At 39.0% G+C, this 17,074-nt stretch overlaps 1 protein-coding gene across 1 annotated transcript in view; it reads right to left on the bottom strand.

Moving 5' to 3' along the window:
• Positions 1-17,074, bottom strand: part of ephb3a (eph receptor B3a) — a 151,176-nt gene that overhangs the window by 57,508 nt on the left and 76,594 nt on the right. The window contains exons 5-6 of the mRNA XM_062069584.1: positions 14,734-15,069; positions 9,356-9,480 (exon numbers count right to left, since the gene is read on the bottom strand). Of these exons, the coding sequence (XP_061925568.1) occupies positions 9,356-9,480; positions 14,734-15,069 (461 nt within the window). The remainder of the gene's footprint in view (positions 1-9,355; positions 9,481-14,733; positions 15,070-17,074) is intronic.

Genomic DNA, 17,074 nt, shown 5'->3' with positions numbered 1-17,074 from the left:
AATGCTTTAAAATGTAATATCGGAAATGATCGATATCGGTTTTATTATTATCAGTATGTTTTTGTTGTTGTTTTTTTTAAAATTAAATCAACATAAAATACACAAGATACACTTACAATTAGTGCACCAACCCAAAAAACCTCCTTTCTGTTATTAATATTCTGGTTCCTACATTATATATCAATATATATCAATACAGTCTGCAAGGGATACAGTCCGTAAGCACACATGATTGTGCGTGGCTGCTGGTCCACTAATAGTACTAACCTTTAACAGTTAATTTAACTCGTTTTCATTAATTACTAGTTTCTAAGTAACTGTTTTTATATTGTTTTACTTTCTTTTTTATTCAAGAAAATGTTTTTAATTTATTTATCTTATTTTATTTTATAATTAAAAAAAAAAGGACCTTATCTTCACCATACCTGGTTGTCCAAATTAGGCATAATAATGTGTTAATTCCACGACTGTATGTATCGGTATTGGTTGATATCGGTATTGGTTTTATAAATCAACATAAAATACACAAGATACACTTACAATTAGTGCACCAACCCAAAAAACCTCCCTCCCCAATTCACACTCATTCACACAAAAGGGTTGTTTCTTTCTGTTATTAATATTCTGGTTCCTACATTATATATCAATATATATCAATACAGTCTGCAAGGGATACAGTCCGTAAGCACACATGATTGTGCGTGGCTGCTGGTCCACTAATAGTACTAACCTTTAACAGTAAATTTAACTCATTTTCATTAATTACTAGTTTCTAGGTAACTGTTTTTATATTGTTTTACTTTCTTTTTTATTCAAGAAAATGTTTTTCATTTATTTATCTTATTTTATTTTATTTATTTTAAAAAAAAAAGGACCTTATCTTCGCCATACCTGGTTGTCCAAATTAGGCATAATAATGTGTTAATTCCACGACTGTATGTATCGGTATCGGTTGATATCGGTATCGGTAATTAAAGAGTTGGACAATATCGGAAAAAGCCATTATCGGACATCCCTATTCATTGTTGTTGTGTTTAAGATAAAAAAAGAACAATTGTGCTAGAAATTGATTCCAGACAGGGGTATAGAATGTGTTTAAAATTGTGAAACTGTAAACATGTTCGATAAATCACTGTGTTGTTATTTATTTCATTATTATTTTCTTTTACAAAGCTTTGTTGTTGTTACAATACAATACAAGTAGAGATGTCCGATAATGGCTTTTTTGACGATATCCGATATTCCGATATTGTCCGACTCTTAATTACCGATTCCGATATCAACCGATACCGATATATACATATCGATAATTTCCGATATTACATTTCAAAGCATTTATCGGCCGATAATATTGGCAGTCCGATATTATCGGACATCTCTAAATACCAGAATTTAGAAGCATTTAAGTCCCATCTTAAAACTAATTTGTATACTCTAGCCTTTAAATAGACCCCCCTTTTAGACCAGTTGATCTGCCGTCTCTTTTCTGCTCTGCCCCCCTATCCTGCGTGGGGAGGTTATTTGGTGACCACAAATGAAGCGCTAGCTGTTCAAAGTCGGGACCCGGGGTGGACCACTCTGTGCATCAGTCGGTGACGTCTCTGCGCTGCTGACTTGTCTCCACTCAAGATGATCTCCTGCTGGCCCCACTATGGACTGGACTCTCATACTATTAACTAGATCCACTATGGACAGGACTCTCACACTATTATGTTAGATCCACTATGGACTGGACTCTCACACTATTAACTAGATCCACTATGGACAGGACTCTCACACTATTATGTTAGATCCACTATGGACTGGACTCTCACACTATTAACTAGATCCACTATGGACTGGACTCTCACACTATTATGTTAGATCCACTATGGACTGGACTCTCACACTATTAACTAGATCCACTATGGACTGAACTCTCACACTATTATGTTAGATCCACTTGGACTGGACTCCTACACTATTAACTAGATCCACTATGGACTGGACTCTCACACTATTAACTAGATCCACTATGGACTGGACTCTCACACTATTATGTTAGATCCACTATGGACTGGACTCTCACAATATTATTTTAGATCCACTATGGACTGGACTCTTGTACTATTATGTTAGATCCACTATGGACTGGATTCGCACTATTATGTTAGATCCACTATGGACTGGACTCTCACAATATTATTTTAGATCCACTATGGACTGGACTCTTGTACTATTATGTTAGATCCACTATGGACTGGATTTGCACTATTATGTTAGATCCACTATGGACTGGACTCTCACACTATTAACTAGATCCACTATGGACTGGACTCTCACACTATTATGTGAGATCCACTATGGACTAGACACTCACACTATTAACTAGATCCACTATGGACTGGACTCTCACACTATTATGTTAGATCCACTATGGACTGGACTCTCACACTATTATGTTAGATCCACTATGGACTGGACTCTCGCACTATTATGTTAGATCCACTATGGACTGGATTCTCACACTATTATGTTAGATCCACTATGGACTGGACTCTCGCACTATTATGTTAGATCCACTATGGACTGGACTCTCACAATATTATGTTATATTCACTATGGACTGGACTCTCACACTATTATGTTAGATCCACTATGGACTGGACTCTCGCACTATTATGTTAGATCCACTATGGACTGGACTCTCACAATATTATGTTATATTCACTATGGACTGGACTCTCACACTATTATGTTAGATCAGGGGTCACCAACGCGGTGCCCACGGGCACCAGGTCGCCCGTAAGGACCAGATGAGTCGCCCGCGGGCCTGTTCTAAAAAAAATAAAAAAAATAAAAATAAAATATTTTTTTTTTTTTTTTTAAATTAAATCTACATAGAAAAAACACAAGATACACTTTCAATCAGTGCATCAACCCAAACAACCTCCCCCATGCACACTCATCCACACCCACTCACACAAAAGGGGTTATTTCTTTCTGCTACCAATATTCTGGTTCCCACAACATAGACAACACATCTGCAAGGGACACAGTCCCTGAAGCACACATGCTGGTCCACTAACATTTTCATTAATTACCATTTTTTATGTAATTATTTTTATATTGTTTTACTTTCTTTTTTTTCCAAGAAAATGTTTTTTATTTATTTATCTTATTTTATTTTATTTTTAAAAAAAGGGCCTTATCTTCAACAGACCAGGTTGTCAATGAAATTAGATTTGTTTAAAGGTTTTTTTTAACCAGGCCCAGTCCAGATAATGTCCAAGTCGGACTCAGCAACACACACCTTCATTCCTGTACGCAGAAAAAAATTAGGGAACACAACAGATTGCATATAATTTATAAACAAAATTACATTTTCAAAATAAGCATTTATGTACAGTCCAGATTATGTCCAGGTCACTCAAATTAGGGAACACAACAACAGATATCATATAATCTATAAACATAATTATACTTTCAAAATAAGCCTTTGAGGACTTCTCATCTTTTTTTTAATGTTTTTTGGCATCATTATCGTTTTCAACCATGTAACTTTCTAAAATTAGAAAATACTGAATAAATGTTTTAAAGAAAGTAATAGTAAGTGAATATCTGTTTTTGGCCTTAAAAATAAACATTTTACCGAGTACTATAATTAAATTGACTAAATCATGATTGTCAATGAACTCTCCTAAAATAACAGAAACCACATTAAGCTTCATAAACAAACCAATCCTTAAACACATATTTTCAACTTCCACCCAAAACAAAGACACAATATGACAATACCAAAACAAATGCAGGGTGGATTCAGGCTCCTGACAACAAAATCGGCAATCATCTGACTCTGTCATATTCCATAATTTTAACATTTTCCCTGTGGGTAAGAAGTTATAAATAATTTTAATTTGAAAATAACGATTTTGCACATCGATAGTGGTTTTATAGATTAGTGTGTGTGTGCAGAAAACATCGCACAGGGCGATGTGATGCGTCTAGTGCAGTAGCCTTGGAGTAGTAGTACCTGTAGTTAGTGCATGCTGCATGCCGCTTTTGCTTGCTATGCTGCATGCTGCTTCTGCCTGATACTCATTGCTTTCAGCTAGTGCCGCCGGCTAGCCCTCTGTCTCAGAGGGCGAAAAGAGGAGCCGAGTGCATAAGCCTCCTCAGCCGGTACATAGCCTCTCCATTGTCAAGACTCGTACATGCCTCCTCGTGGCCACACACGGTAACTGGAACCTCGCGGTTCCAGGCTAAGTTGTACGGGATCTCGGAGCAGCAGGGGGCCCCAGAGACGGGACATGCAGGCCCACCGGTGTGTGGACATGCCCAGGTGCCCAGTCAACCCCTGTCCCAGCTATGGGTAAATAACCCCAGCTATGGGCGAATAGTGAAAACCGCCTCAACGGTGGACCAGGCGGAAGATGGCGGCAGCGGAATGCACCACAACGGCTGGGAAGGCGGATGAAGGCTGCAGCAAAGACGGGTCCCCAGTCGTCTTGGTCTCCATGCCACTGGACCCTGGCCCGCTCAATGCCAAGGACTGTGTGGTGGCTGACCGTGCACCAGTCTCCCCACATTAAAAGATTCCACGCACAGGCGTCCTCCTACGGAGGACAGTCATACTCGTTTCGAGTGACCGCCGACGACGACGACGACGACGATAGATTAGTTTGAATATGGCATCCCATGGCAACGGGCAGTCAAAAAAGTCCTCCCATTTTCCATTTGTGTTGTATGAGGCAGCCTTCAAAGATTTCTTTATTAAATAAAAATTATATATTTTTCTATTTATTTTAGTTCCTTTTTGCCAACTAGAATTTCTTATTAGAGGTTTACAAACTAATAATTTAGTAGTTCCATAATTAATTATTTGTTTCCATCTTTTCCCAATTACTCCAGTTAGTTGATAAAATGAAAAGCTTGAGCAAGCATCACCATACATAGCTCTAAATTCATCATACTTCTTAATTTTACCATTCTCATTGATAATATCATTGACAAAAATGATTCCTCTTACAAAAATGATTCCTCTTTCAAACATATTTTTCCAAAAGAAAGGCTTTCCATCTATTACAATATTAGAGTTCATCCATATTAACTGCTGCAAAATATCGTCTCTTTTTTCTGGCACATAAAATTGAAAACACCACTATGAGTGGATTATTTCCTTTATGAACCCCACCATGTTTCCCAGCAGACTCTCTGGGAGGGGATCACTTGTAAAAAAGGATACAATTTCTTTTGATACAGTACATGTTTTTGTCCAACAGGACATTTGTGTACCACTCAATGTTTAAATACATCTTTGGAACAATTGATGCTTTTAAAGAAAGACACATAGCTTCAAGGTTGAGAAGTTTCAGGCCCCCATATTCATACTCTTTGTACAAAACCTTTCTTTTAATCTTTTCTGGTTTGCCGTTCCAGACAAAATCGAAGACCCTCCGCTCATAAATCTTAAAAAATTTTTGTGATAGAGCTGGTAATGACAAAAACTAATAAATAAATTGAGGAATAATTAACGAGTTGGCAATAGACATTTTACCATACAAGGTTAGGGATTTCCCTTTCCATAATTGCATAATTTTGTCCAGCTTTCTTAGTCGATTATCATAATTTACTGAGCCTAGATCTTCCAGATTTTCTGGGACAACAACACCAAGTATGTTAACTGGTCCATCTGTCCACAAAACAGGCACTTTGCATTCCATTCGAAAGGACGTTCCCTTTAGATTTCCGATCCTTAACATTTTACATTTATCATAATTAAGCTTAAGGCCAGATTGCTGTGAAAATATGTCCAAAAGATTAAAAAGGTTCCGCAAACAATGAGGAAAAATCTTATCTTTGTGAATCAGCCTTTTCTGACATAAACTCCATCAAGAACAAACACAGAACACGCCTCACTGATGCACATCTGCAAGACTCACTCAGAGTTGCAGTGTCAAGTTACACACCAGAGTACAACAGTTAACAGCATGCAATGCCAGGCTTCCCACTAACTGACAAAGAAACAGATAACAGATTTGGTGTCCAGTTCAAAGTGTGACATGATTTAAAAATTTGAGAGTTTACTTTTGTATTTTACATGAGTTATTATTTGTACAAACATGGTGCAAAGTAATTCATGATTTGTTAAAAAATGTTAGTGGCTAGCTAGTTAAAATGGGATATTGTGATTTCACAAGACTGTCTTAGAAGTGATCATTTGAAAATGTTCAATTTGAAAAATGTGCACTTAGAGAAAATATAAAAATAAAGTGTTGCATATTGATATTTATCTGTTTCTATATATATTTATTGTGAGAAATCATTAAGATGATCAGTGTTTCTACAAAGATAAATATCATTAATTATTAATAATAACAGAGTTAAAGGTAAATTGAGCAAATTGGCTACTTCTGGCAATTTATTTAAGTGTGTATCAAACTGGTAGCCCTTCGCATTAATCAGTACCCAAGAAGTAGCCCTTGGTTTCAAAAAGGTTGGTGACCCCTGTGTTAGATCCACTATGGACTGGACTCTCGCACTATTATGTTAGATCCACTATGGACTGGACTCTCACAATATTATGTTAGATCCACTATGGACTGGACTCTCACACTATCAACTAGATCCACTATGGACTGGACTCTCACACTATTATGTTAGATCCACTATGGACTGGACTCTCACACTATTATGTTAGATCCACTATGGACTGGACTCTCACACTATTAACAAGATCCACTATGGACTGGACTCCCACACTATTAACAAGATCCACTATGGACTGGACTCTCACACTATTAACTAGATCCACTATGGACTGGACTCTCACACTATTAACAAGATCCACTATGGACTGGACTCTCACACTATTATGTTAGATCCACTATGGACTGGACTCTCACACTATTATGTTAGATCCACTATGGACTGGACTCTCACACTATTAACAAGATGCACTATGGACTGGACTCCCACACTATTAACAAGATCCACTATGGACTGGACTCTCACACTATTAACAAGATCCACTATGGACTGGACTCTCACACTATTAACTGGATCCACTATGGACTGGACTCTCACACTATTAACAAGATCCACTATGGACTGGACTCTCACACTATTAACTAGATCCACTATGGACTGGACTATCACACTATTAACTAGATCCACTCGACGTCCAGTGCACCGGTCGCCCAAGGGGGGTCCCCACATCTGCGGTCCCCTCCAAGGTTTCTCATTGTATCCCATTGGGTAGAGTTTTTCCTTGCCCTGATGTGGGATCTGAGCCGAGGATGTTGTTGTGGCTTGTGCAGCCCCAAAATCAAACTTTGATTGATTGATTGATTGACACTACTTAGATGCTAACAGGTTCTGTCACATAAGATATAGACATGAATTGTCCAAGGGCCTTGAAGTTGTGTAAAAACTACAACAAAACCGTGCCTAAACATCGTCCAAACCACTATCAGTAGGGATGTTCTGATTAGGGTTTGTATGCTGAACATTCTGATACCGACCATCCATTAGTGAGATCGACTGATACAATACTGATCACATGTATCAAGTGTACATTTTTGAATGTATTAATGGTGAGTGCTATTGCCAGTTCGTGTCCTCATTCTCTTTATGACATGCAATTGTTTGAGCAAAACACTAATAGTCAATAGTAGGGCTTGCGATATATTTTTAAACAAGATATGAATTAAGTATCGTAAAATCGTTGGGGAGGAGATCTTGCCCCAAGTGGAGGAGTTCAAGTACCTCGGAGTCTTGTTCACGAGTGAGGGAAGAGTGGATCGTGAGATCGACAGGCGGATCGGTGCGGCGTCTTCAGTAACACGGACGCTGTATCGATCCGTTGTGGTGAAGAAGGAGCTGAGCCGGAAGGTAAAGCTCTCGATTTACCAATCTACGTTCCCATCCTCACCTATGGTCATGAGCTTTGGGTTATGACCGAAAGGACAAGATCACGGGTACAAGCGGCCGAAATGAGTTTCCTCCGCCGGGTGGCGGGGCTCTCCCTTAGAGATAGGGTGAGAAGCTCTGCCATCCGGGGGGAGCTCAAAGTAAAGCCGCTGCTCCTCCACATCGAGAGGAGCCAGATGAGGTGGTTCGGGCATCTGGTCAGGATGCCACGGAGGTGTTTTGGGCACGTCCGACCGGTAGGAGGCCACGGGGAAGACCCAGGACACGTTGGGGAGACGATCTCTCCAGGCTGGCCTGGGAACGCCTCGGGATCCCCCGGGAGGAGCTGGACGAAGTGGCTGGGGAGAGGGCAGTCTGGGCTTCCCTGCTGCCCCCGCGATCCGACCTCGGATAAGCGGAAGAAGATGGATGGATGGATGGATGGATGGATTTAAGAAACCAAAGTTATTTTCCGTGTAAATTGTAAATAATTTGTGTTTTAGGAATGTAAAGGGGGGTAGTAAAAAAAAAAAATTTTTGTTTTTTTTTGTTTTTTGTTTTTTTTGTTGTCATAAAGAAATACAATCATGTGCACTTACGGACTGTATCCCTGCAGACTGTATTGATTTATATTGATATATAATGTATAAATTGTGTTTTTTATGTTGATTTATTTAAAAAAAAAAAAAAAAAAAAAAAGTTTTTTTAAAAAATGTATTTCTTGTGCAGCCGAGGCCCGGTACCAATCGGCCCACGGACCGGTACCGGGCACTGATGTAAACAAACAGCTTGGGCCTTAAGAGGTTAAGGCAGGACCCTCTCTGACAGTCAGTATCTCTTCTATAAGAAGATGCACAACAAGAACACGTCACACGCATTGAGATTGTCAAACTGCATGACAACGACATTTGAAAAGTGTACACATCAAAGTGTTCACTCAGTTTAAAAAAAAGTATAAGCAGATGAATTAAACATTTGAACAGCGATGAACCTCACTTCACATCATTCATTCCTTTTAAAAACATTTAATGAGACCAGCCTTTTAAGTTTTTTGTTTTTTTTCCTTACCCAGACAGAATTATGGAATTATTTAACACGTTGGCAATAATTCCGCTACAGTGTAGCAAGAGTAATATTTAAATAGAGTGCGAACAGATACGGCTGCGGCGTTGAAAGCGGTCAAAGGCGAAAACAAGCGTCTCAGCGTTTTTAAACAGACATTATCATTCAAGCATGCGGTCTTGTCGAGCCTTTTCTGTAATATGGAGGTTTCAATTTGAGCTTTGGAGGTGGTAAAAGGAGCACATTATACCTTACAGCGCTTGCAGGGAATTTGATCAATACCAGTGATTCAACCTTGCGGCAGCTGCCGAGACTCTCCATCAATAGAAATGACTCGCTCACACTTTAATGTTCTATTTCCCGGCATCTAGATGAAAGGGGGGGGGGGAAAAGGCCAACTCACCCTTTCGTGGTATTTAATCTCGTAGTCCAGAATGACCCCGTTGGGTTTCTCGGGGGGCAGCCATGACAGGCTCAAGGTGTCTGCCGTGGAACGCATCAGATGGACCGTCGGCACTGCTGACGGCGCTGCAAGGGAGAAACCATTCGTTCAACAGTTTTAGTGCAAATAATTAGACAAAAAAGATAGACATATTGTAATTAATGGGTCTGCCAATCGGGACGTTGCTTGCCCTCTCTTCGCCCATTACTCTCTTAGGTCCTTCATTATTTTAATAATAATAATAATTAAAGCTGCAAGCAGCGATGGACAGGACAAGAGGTTTTTGTTTCATGTCTCTGACATTCCTACTGGGAGTTACAGGCAGTTTTGTCTGAGCAGGGTGCGGCCATCTTGAAACGGCAGCAGCACAGCAGCAGCAGCGCAGCGGTTCTTTGAGGGCTCATAAAATACAAACCGGAGCAGTAATTAAAACTCTTTCTATGGTTTTGGTACCACCAACATGGGATTGGATACTCACTTGGGACTAGCTGCGTAAGGCCATCTAGAAGGCCTTACTGACAACAACTTGTGATGTGATTGGCTATGGCAATTGTCTATCAACTGTATGTGTCCATTCACTTACAGTGCATAGACGCCTGCATTGTTGATTCTGAAGGCCCCAGGCAGATTTTGTACAGCATGGCAACATAAGCTATCTAAATTCTGATTGGATACAAACTCTAACCTAAAAACAACAGCACTGAAAGGAGCATAATATGACATGAAGAGAATATGAATACTTTCAGATATTTAGGTAAAGTAAATTAAGAATTACTTTTATCTTTAATTATGATCATGATTTCTGGTTATGTTAGGCCAGCAGAGAAGGCCTTGCTGGCCCTGACGGCACGCCACTGCATAATAATCATGATGTATTATTATGAGTCACATTATCCACTGATGATAATCCTATGTGAATCAGCTCATTTCTACTTTTACGCTAATGTGTTAATAATTTCACACATAAGTCGCTCCTGAGTATAAGTCGCACCCCTGGCCAAACTATGAACAAAACTGTGACTTATAGTCCGAAAAATACGGTACGCTATATTTAAATCTGCCAAAAAACATTTTTTTAGGTAGAAATATCACACATTACATTACAAAACATATTAGACAAAGCATGATGTAAGCCGATTTTTCATTTTGTTATGGTAGGATGTGACGATTAGCGCTATTATTGTGAAGCCGGAAGTCTGTAATTGGTACTAGAAAAGTTGTCTTGACTTGATTTGACAAAAGTCTCTCATTAAAAAGTGACTTTAGACTTCCTGTCAACCAAGAGTGTTTCTTTGTTAATTTGTAAGTATAGCTTTTGGATTACTACGTATGAGTCTCTAATTGCTGCCTTCTCTACTAAATTTGCTAAATTTAATTAAAGTGTAGATTTAATTGGTTCAAAGTGCCCGACCTTAATAGTGCATGTTTCACCTTCAGTATGTGGGCTGTTGAAGCTTGAAAGAGACTCACAGCCATAAACCGCAGAAAAGTGGATGAAGGAACTTCAGTGGTAGAGTAGCCAGAAATTGTACTCAAGTAAGAGTACTGTTACTTAGAGATTTATTACTCAAGTAAAAGTAAGGAGTAGTCACCAAAATATTTACTTGAGTAAAAGTAAAAAGTATGTTGTGAAAAAACTACTCAAGTACTGAGTAACTGATGAGTAACCTGTTCGTTTAATGATGACGGCAACAAATAATGCACAAAAACGTAAAAATAGCAATGAGCAAACTCAGAGCCAGGAATATCTCTTAAGCAACTAAAACAATAATATATATTAAATAATAATACATTAACATAAAAAAAATGAAGGCAAATTGAGCCACAATAACTTAACAGCACCATAGGCTCAGTAGGCAGAGATTACAAAGGAAAATAACAAGTTAGCCTTTATGCAAACCATAAACTGATTGGTGAAACGGAGTCAAACGTCACCAGTGACTGCATTTGATTGGTGAAACGGAGTCAAACGTCACCAGTGACTGTATTTGATTGGTGAAACGGAGTCAAACGTCACCAGTGACTGCATTTGATTGGTGAAACGGAGTCAAACGTCACCAGTGACTGCATTCGATTGGTGAAACGGAGTCAAACGTCACCAGTGACTGCATTCGATTGGTGAAACGGAGTCAAACGTCACCAGTGACTGTATTTGATTGGTGAAACGGAGTCAAACGTCACCAGTGACTGCATTCGATTGGTGAAACGGAGTCAAACGTCACCAGTGACTGCATTTGATTGGTGAAACGGAGTCAAACGTCACCAGTGACTGCATTCGATTGGTAAAACGGAGTCAAACGTCACCAGTGACTGTATTTGATTGGTGAAATGGAGTCAAACGTCACCAGTGACTGCATTCGATTGGTGAAACGGAGTCAAACGTCACCAGTGACTGTATTTGATTGGTGAAACGGAGTCAAACGTCACCAGTGACTGTATTCGATTGGTGAAACGGAGTCAAACGTCACCAGTAACTGTATTTGATTGGTGAAACGGAGTCAAACGTCACCAGTGACTGTATTTGATTGGTGAAACGGAGTCAAACGTCACCAGTGACTGCATTTGATTGGTGAAACGGAGTCAAACGTCACCAGTAACTGCATTTGATTGGTGAAACGGAGTCAAACGTCACCAGTGACTGCATTTGATTGGTGAAACGGAGTCAAACGTCACCAGTGACTGCATTCGATTGGTGAAACGGAGTCAAACGTCACCAGTGACTGTATTTGATTGGTGAAACGGAGTAAAACGTCACCAGTGACTGTATTCGATTGGTGAAACGCAGGCATGCGATAGATCCTACTTTGAAGGTCTGTCTGACAAACCAAAACAAACAAAGCGTGCATTAACAGATTGATAAAAATCAGTAGCGAGCTGAATGTAGATAAATGGAGCGGAGTAAAAGTAGCGTTTCTTCTCTATAAATATACTCAAGTAAACATAAAAGTATGTTGCATTAAAGGCCTACTGAAAGCCACTACTACCGATCACGCAGTCTGATAGTTTATATAATAATGATGAAATCTTAACATTGCAACACATGCCAATACGGCTGGGTTAACTTATAAAGTGCAATTTTAAACTTCCCAGGAAACTTCCGCTTGAAAACGTCGCGGTATGATGACGTATGCGCGTGACGTCACGAGGTCAAGGGAAGTGTTTGGACCCAATTCAAATACCTCTGTTTTCTTCGACAAAATTCCACAGTATTCTAGACATCTGTGTTGGTGAATCTTTTGCAATTTGTTTAATGGACAATGGAGACTGCAAATAAGAAAGTTGTAGGTGCGATCGGTGGAGCGGCGGACTACAGCAAAACCAACACCAGGAAGTTGTGTTGTGTTTTGAGCAGGATAGCAGATGCACTACAGTGAGTAAGCCCGCCGCCGCATTTAAGTTAGCTTCTGTTTTTTTAGCTTCGCCAAGCTGAATATTATTAATCGTGTATTTACATGTTCATGGTTTAATAGTATTTTTGATCTTCTGTCTATCCATCCAGTCAGGGTTTTTTTAAATTTAGTTTCTATCTGCATTTGAGACTGCTATGCTATCACGTTGGCTACGTAGCTAGGTTAGCTTCTATTTTTTTAGCTTCGAAAAGCTGAATATTATTAATCGTGTATTTACATGTTCATGGTTTAATAGTATTTTTGATCTTCTGTCTATCCATCCAGTCAGGGTTTTTTTTAAATTTAGTTTCTATCTGCATTTGAGACTGCTATGCTATCACGTTGGCTACGTAGCTAGGTTAGCTTCTATTTTTTTAGCTTCGAAAAGCTGAATATTATTAATCGTGTATTTACATGTTCATGGTTTAATAGTATTTTTGATCTTCTGTCTATCCATCCAGTCAGGGTTTTTTTTTATTTAGTTTCTATCTGCATTTGAGACTGCTATGCTATCACGTTGGCTACGTAGCTAGGTTAGCTTCTATTTTTTTAGCTTCGAAAAGCTGAATATTATTAATCGTGTATTTACATGTTCAGTCACTGTGAATGTCCATTTCACGTTCTCGACTCTCATTTTCAAGAGGATATAGTATCTGAGGTGGTTTAAAATACAAATCTGTGATCTACAATAGAAAAAGGAGAGAGTGTGGAATCCAATGAGCCAGCTTGTACCTAAGTTACGGTCAGAGCGAAAAAAGATACGTCCATCACCGCCTCTCAAGTCCTTTACTGTAACGTTCCTCATCTACGAATCTTTCATCCTCGCTCAAATTAATGGGGTAATCGTCACTTTCTCGGTCCGAATCTCTCTCGCTCCATTGTAAACAATGGGGAATTGTGAGGAATACTAGCTCCTGTGACGTCACGCTACTTCCGGTACAGGCAAGGCTTTTTTTATCAGCGAGCAAAAGTTGCGAACTTTATCGTCGATTTTCTCTACTAAATCCTTTCAGCAAAAATATGGCAATATCGCGAAATGATCAAGTATGACACATAGAATGGATCTGCTATCCCCGTTTAAATAAAAAAAAATTCATTTCAGTAGGCCTTTAAAACTACTCTTAGAAGTACAATTTATCCCAAAAGTTACTCAAGTAGATGTAACGGAGTAAATGTAGCGCGTTACTACTAGGGATGATGTTTGATAAGAAATTATCGAGTTTGAGCCCATTATCGAATCCTCTTATCGAACCGATTCCTTATCGATTCTCTTATCGAATCCAGATAGGTTGTTGTATATGAAAAAAAACACAATATTTGGTTTAACAAAAGCTCACTTTTATTTTATAAGAAAAAAAAATAAAAAAAATATATATATATATATTGACTGTTACCCGCCTTAAAAAAATAAAATAAATAAATATTGACTGTTGTTACCCAAAGTATATTAAGTGGGATTTTTCAGAAAAACAAATATATACAGTAACACAAAAACAACCTGTCTCTGTGATCACTATAGGTGAATAGCCATGCCTTGAGGCGTTTTTTCCGGTCCATTATTTTTGCTGCTTGTGTGATGTCCCACAGGGCATTTCTTGTGGGACGGGATTCGTTCCCAGGGATTCGAATAAAAAACTCTTTTTCTTTTTTATAGTGGCCTAGATGACGGTAACTGGTTCTCAAAAAGGGGTTTGAGTCCATGGAATCGATTATTTTCTTATCGAATGGTTCTTTTCTTATCGAACAACCGGGAGAACCGGTTTCGAACATCATCCCTAGTTACTACCCACCTCTTGTACTAAGAGATCATTAAGACACTCATGGACATTGACTGAGTGTAGGATCCACTAAACAGCCTCTTTCGTGGTGATGTTAAGTGCTATTGATTGGGGAGGGATATGAATTAACTTGGTTTGTGGACACGGCAGTGTCATTGACAGGTCTACATACCGGCCTGGTTGGTGGTGATGTTGACCGTGGAGTATCGCGGAGAAGCCGGGTTCTTCCCGGAGACGCCGTTGACCGCCTGCACCTCGAAGCTGTAACGGGTGTGAGCCTGCAGATTCCTCACCACCACCTTTTTCTGCCTCAGCCCCAGCCTCCGGGGGGAGATGTCCACGTTGTCGTCGCAGCGTGTGCAAGGACTGCGGTCTCGCAGGCATTTCTTACACACCACGTTATACACCAGGTCGCTCCTCCCACCGGTGTCCTCAGGCTCCTCCCACTCCAGTGACAGCGAGGTCTCGTTGACACTGGATATTACGTTGCGGGGGGCTGATGGGATGGCTGCAAAGTGTACAAAATGATGGTCAGTCATTGTTCTTACTCAGCAGTTATTAACTAACCAGTTATTCAAAAATCAACGCCGTTGTTTGTAATGCCATAAACTGACTGAGTTGCTTGCAACACACTGCAAAAAGTCAGTGTTCAAAAACAATAAAAGTTGGAAAAGTCTGCAAAAGTCCCATAAATGTTCAAAATACCTACCCAAGTTATTTTAAGGTATTTTGGGGTTCATTGAGCTTAGCTAATTTGACTTGTTTTGGAAAGTCTTGACAAGCCAAATGTTCTTGTTCTATTGGCAGATAATTTTGCTTAGTTCAAGTAAAATACCCCTCATTTTTGCATTTTTTCCCCTTGTTTTTGAACACTGACTTTTTGCAGTGTACAACTCTCGTCGGTCTCAGTACCGGCGCATTGTGCCAATTTCGAGGATTTTGTGCAATCTGAGTCTACGTTTGTTTTTTCACAGAATTATTGCGCGTAGATATTAAGAAGAAAGAGGGGAAGTATTTTGGCTCTGGCAGTTTTACGAGATATTTTTGCTTCGATGTCTGCTTGAAAAGAACATGTCTCTGGGCGACCAGTCAGACACAGGAGTGGTTTCGAGTTCCTAAAACTAGTTTTCTGCTCATTTGTCAACAATTTATTTTGTAACCGTCTATTTTGGCGAATAATTATGACGCGTATCCCTTTTTTAATGCGACCTGAGCTCGGGAGCGTTTCACATTGAGGGACGCATCGCATATACCGTATTTTTCGGACTATAAGTCGCAGTTTTTTTCATAGTTGACTTATACTCAGGAGCGACTTATGTGTGAAATGATTAACACATTAGCGTAAAATATCAAATAATATTATTTAGCTCATTCACGTAAGAGACTAGACGTATAAGATTTCATGGGATTTAGCGATTAGGAGTGACAGATTGTTTGGTAAACATATAGCATGTTCTATATGTTATAGTTATTTGAATGACTCTTACCATAATATGTTGCGTTAACATACCAGGCACGTTCTCAGTTGGTTATTTATGTGTCATATAACGTACACGTATTCTTGTCCAGTCTGTGGAACGCTCTCCCTGACCACCTGAGGGCACCACAGACTATGGATGCTTTAAAAAAAAGGCTTAAAAGCCCTTCTTTTTAAAAAAGCCTTTTTTTAGATATGTGCATACTAGCTATAACTATTTGGCTGTTCTAGTTTTTATTTTTATTTATTTCTTTATTATCTTTTTTATTTATTTTATTTTTTTGTTAATACACTGTAGCACTTTGAGATTGTTTACTCAATATAAAGTGCTCTATACAAATAAAATCTATTATTATTATTATTATTTATTTTAAATTGCCTTTCAAATGTCTATTTTTGGTGTTGGGTTTTATCAAATACATTTCCCCAAAAAATGCGACTTATATACCTGTATGTTTTTTCCTTCTTTATTATGCATTTTCGGCCGGTGCGACTTATACTCCGGAGCGACTTATACTCCGAAAAATATGGTATATCCAATTTATATCCACATACGAATGAGGCCTGGGTCAAATATGAAAAAGTCGGAATCGCACCGTTCTCACAGACATGGGAAACATGTATACAGGGCAAAACAAATTGGAATTGAACAAGGCCTAAGAAGCAACCTGATTGCCAAGCAGTGACAGGTGTGTCCTGAATGCCAAATCAATACGGTTGGATAAAGGAGCAGGAAGTGGAAACAAGAAAGCATGAGCGCTGGAACGTAAATAACACCAAGCACTTAACACAAGTCCAAAAACTATCAAAGAGGGTCATGACGTTATCATTCCTAACACTGATCCTTAGTACTAATAAAACTAAAACATTTTCAACACTAAAAGTTGTCATTGTTATTTTGAATAATGACAAAATATACACCCCGGTCACTTTTTCACCTGAAGATCCAAACCACAAAGTGAGATAAAGTGACTTTTTATTGGGTTAATGGTAGAGATGTCCGATAATGGCTTTTTTGCCGATATTCCGATATTGT

The sequence above is a fragment of the Entelurus aequoreus genome, linkage group LG14, assembly GCF_033978785.1.
Source record: "Entelurus aequoreus isolate RoL-2023_Sb linkage group LG14, RoL_Eaeq_v1.1, whole genome shotgun sequence".
Taxonomy (NCBI): domain Eukaryota; kingdom Metazoa; phylum Chordata; class Actinopteri; order Syngnathiformes; family Syngnathidae; genus Entelurus; species Entelurus aequoreus.
This window is presented reverse-complemented; position numbering and strand designations above follow the sequence as displayed.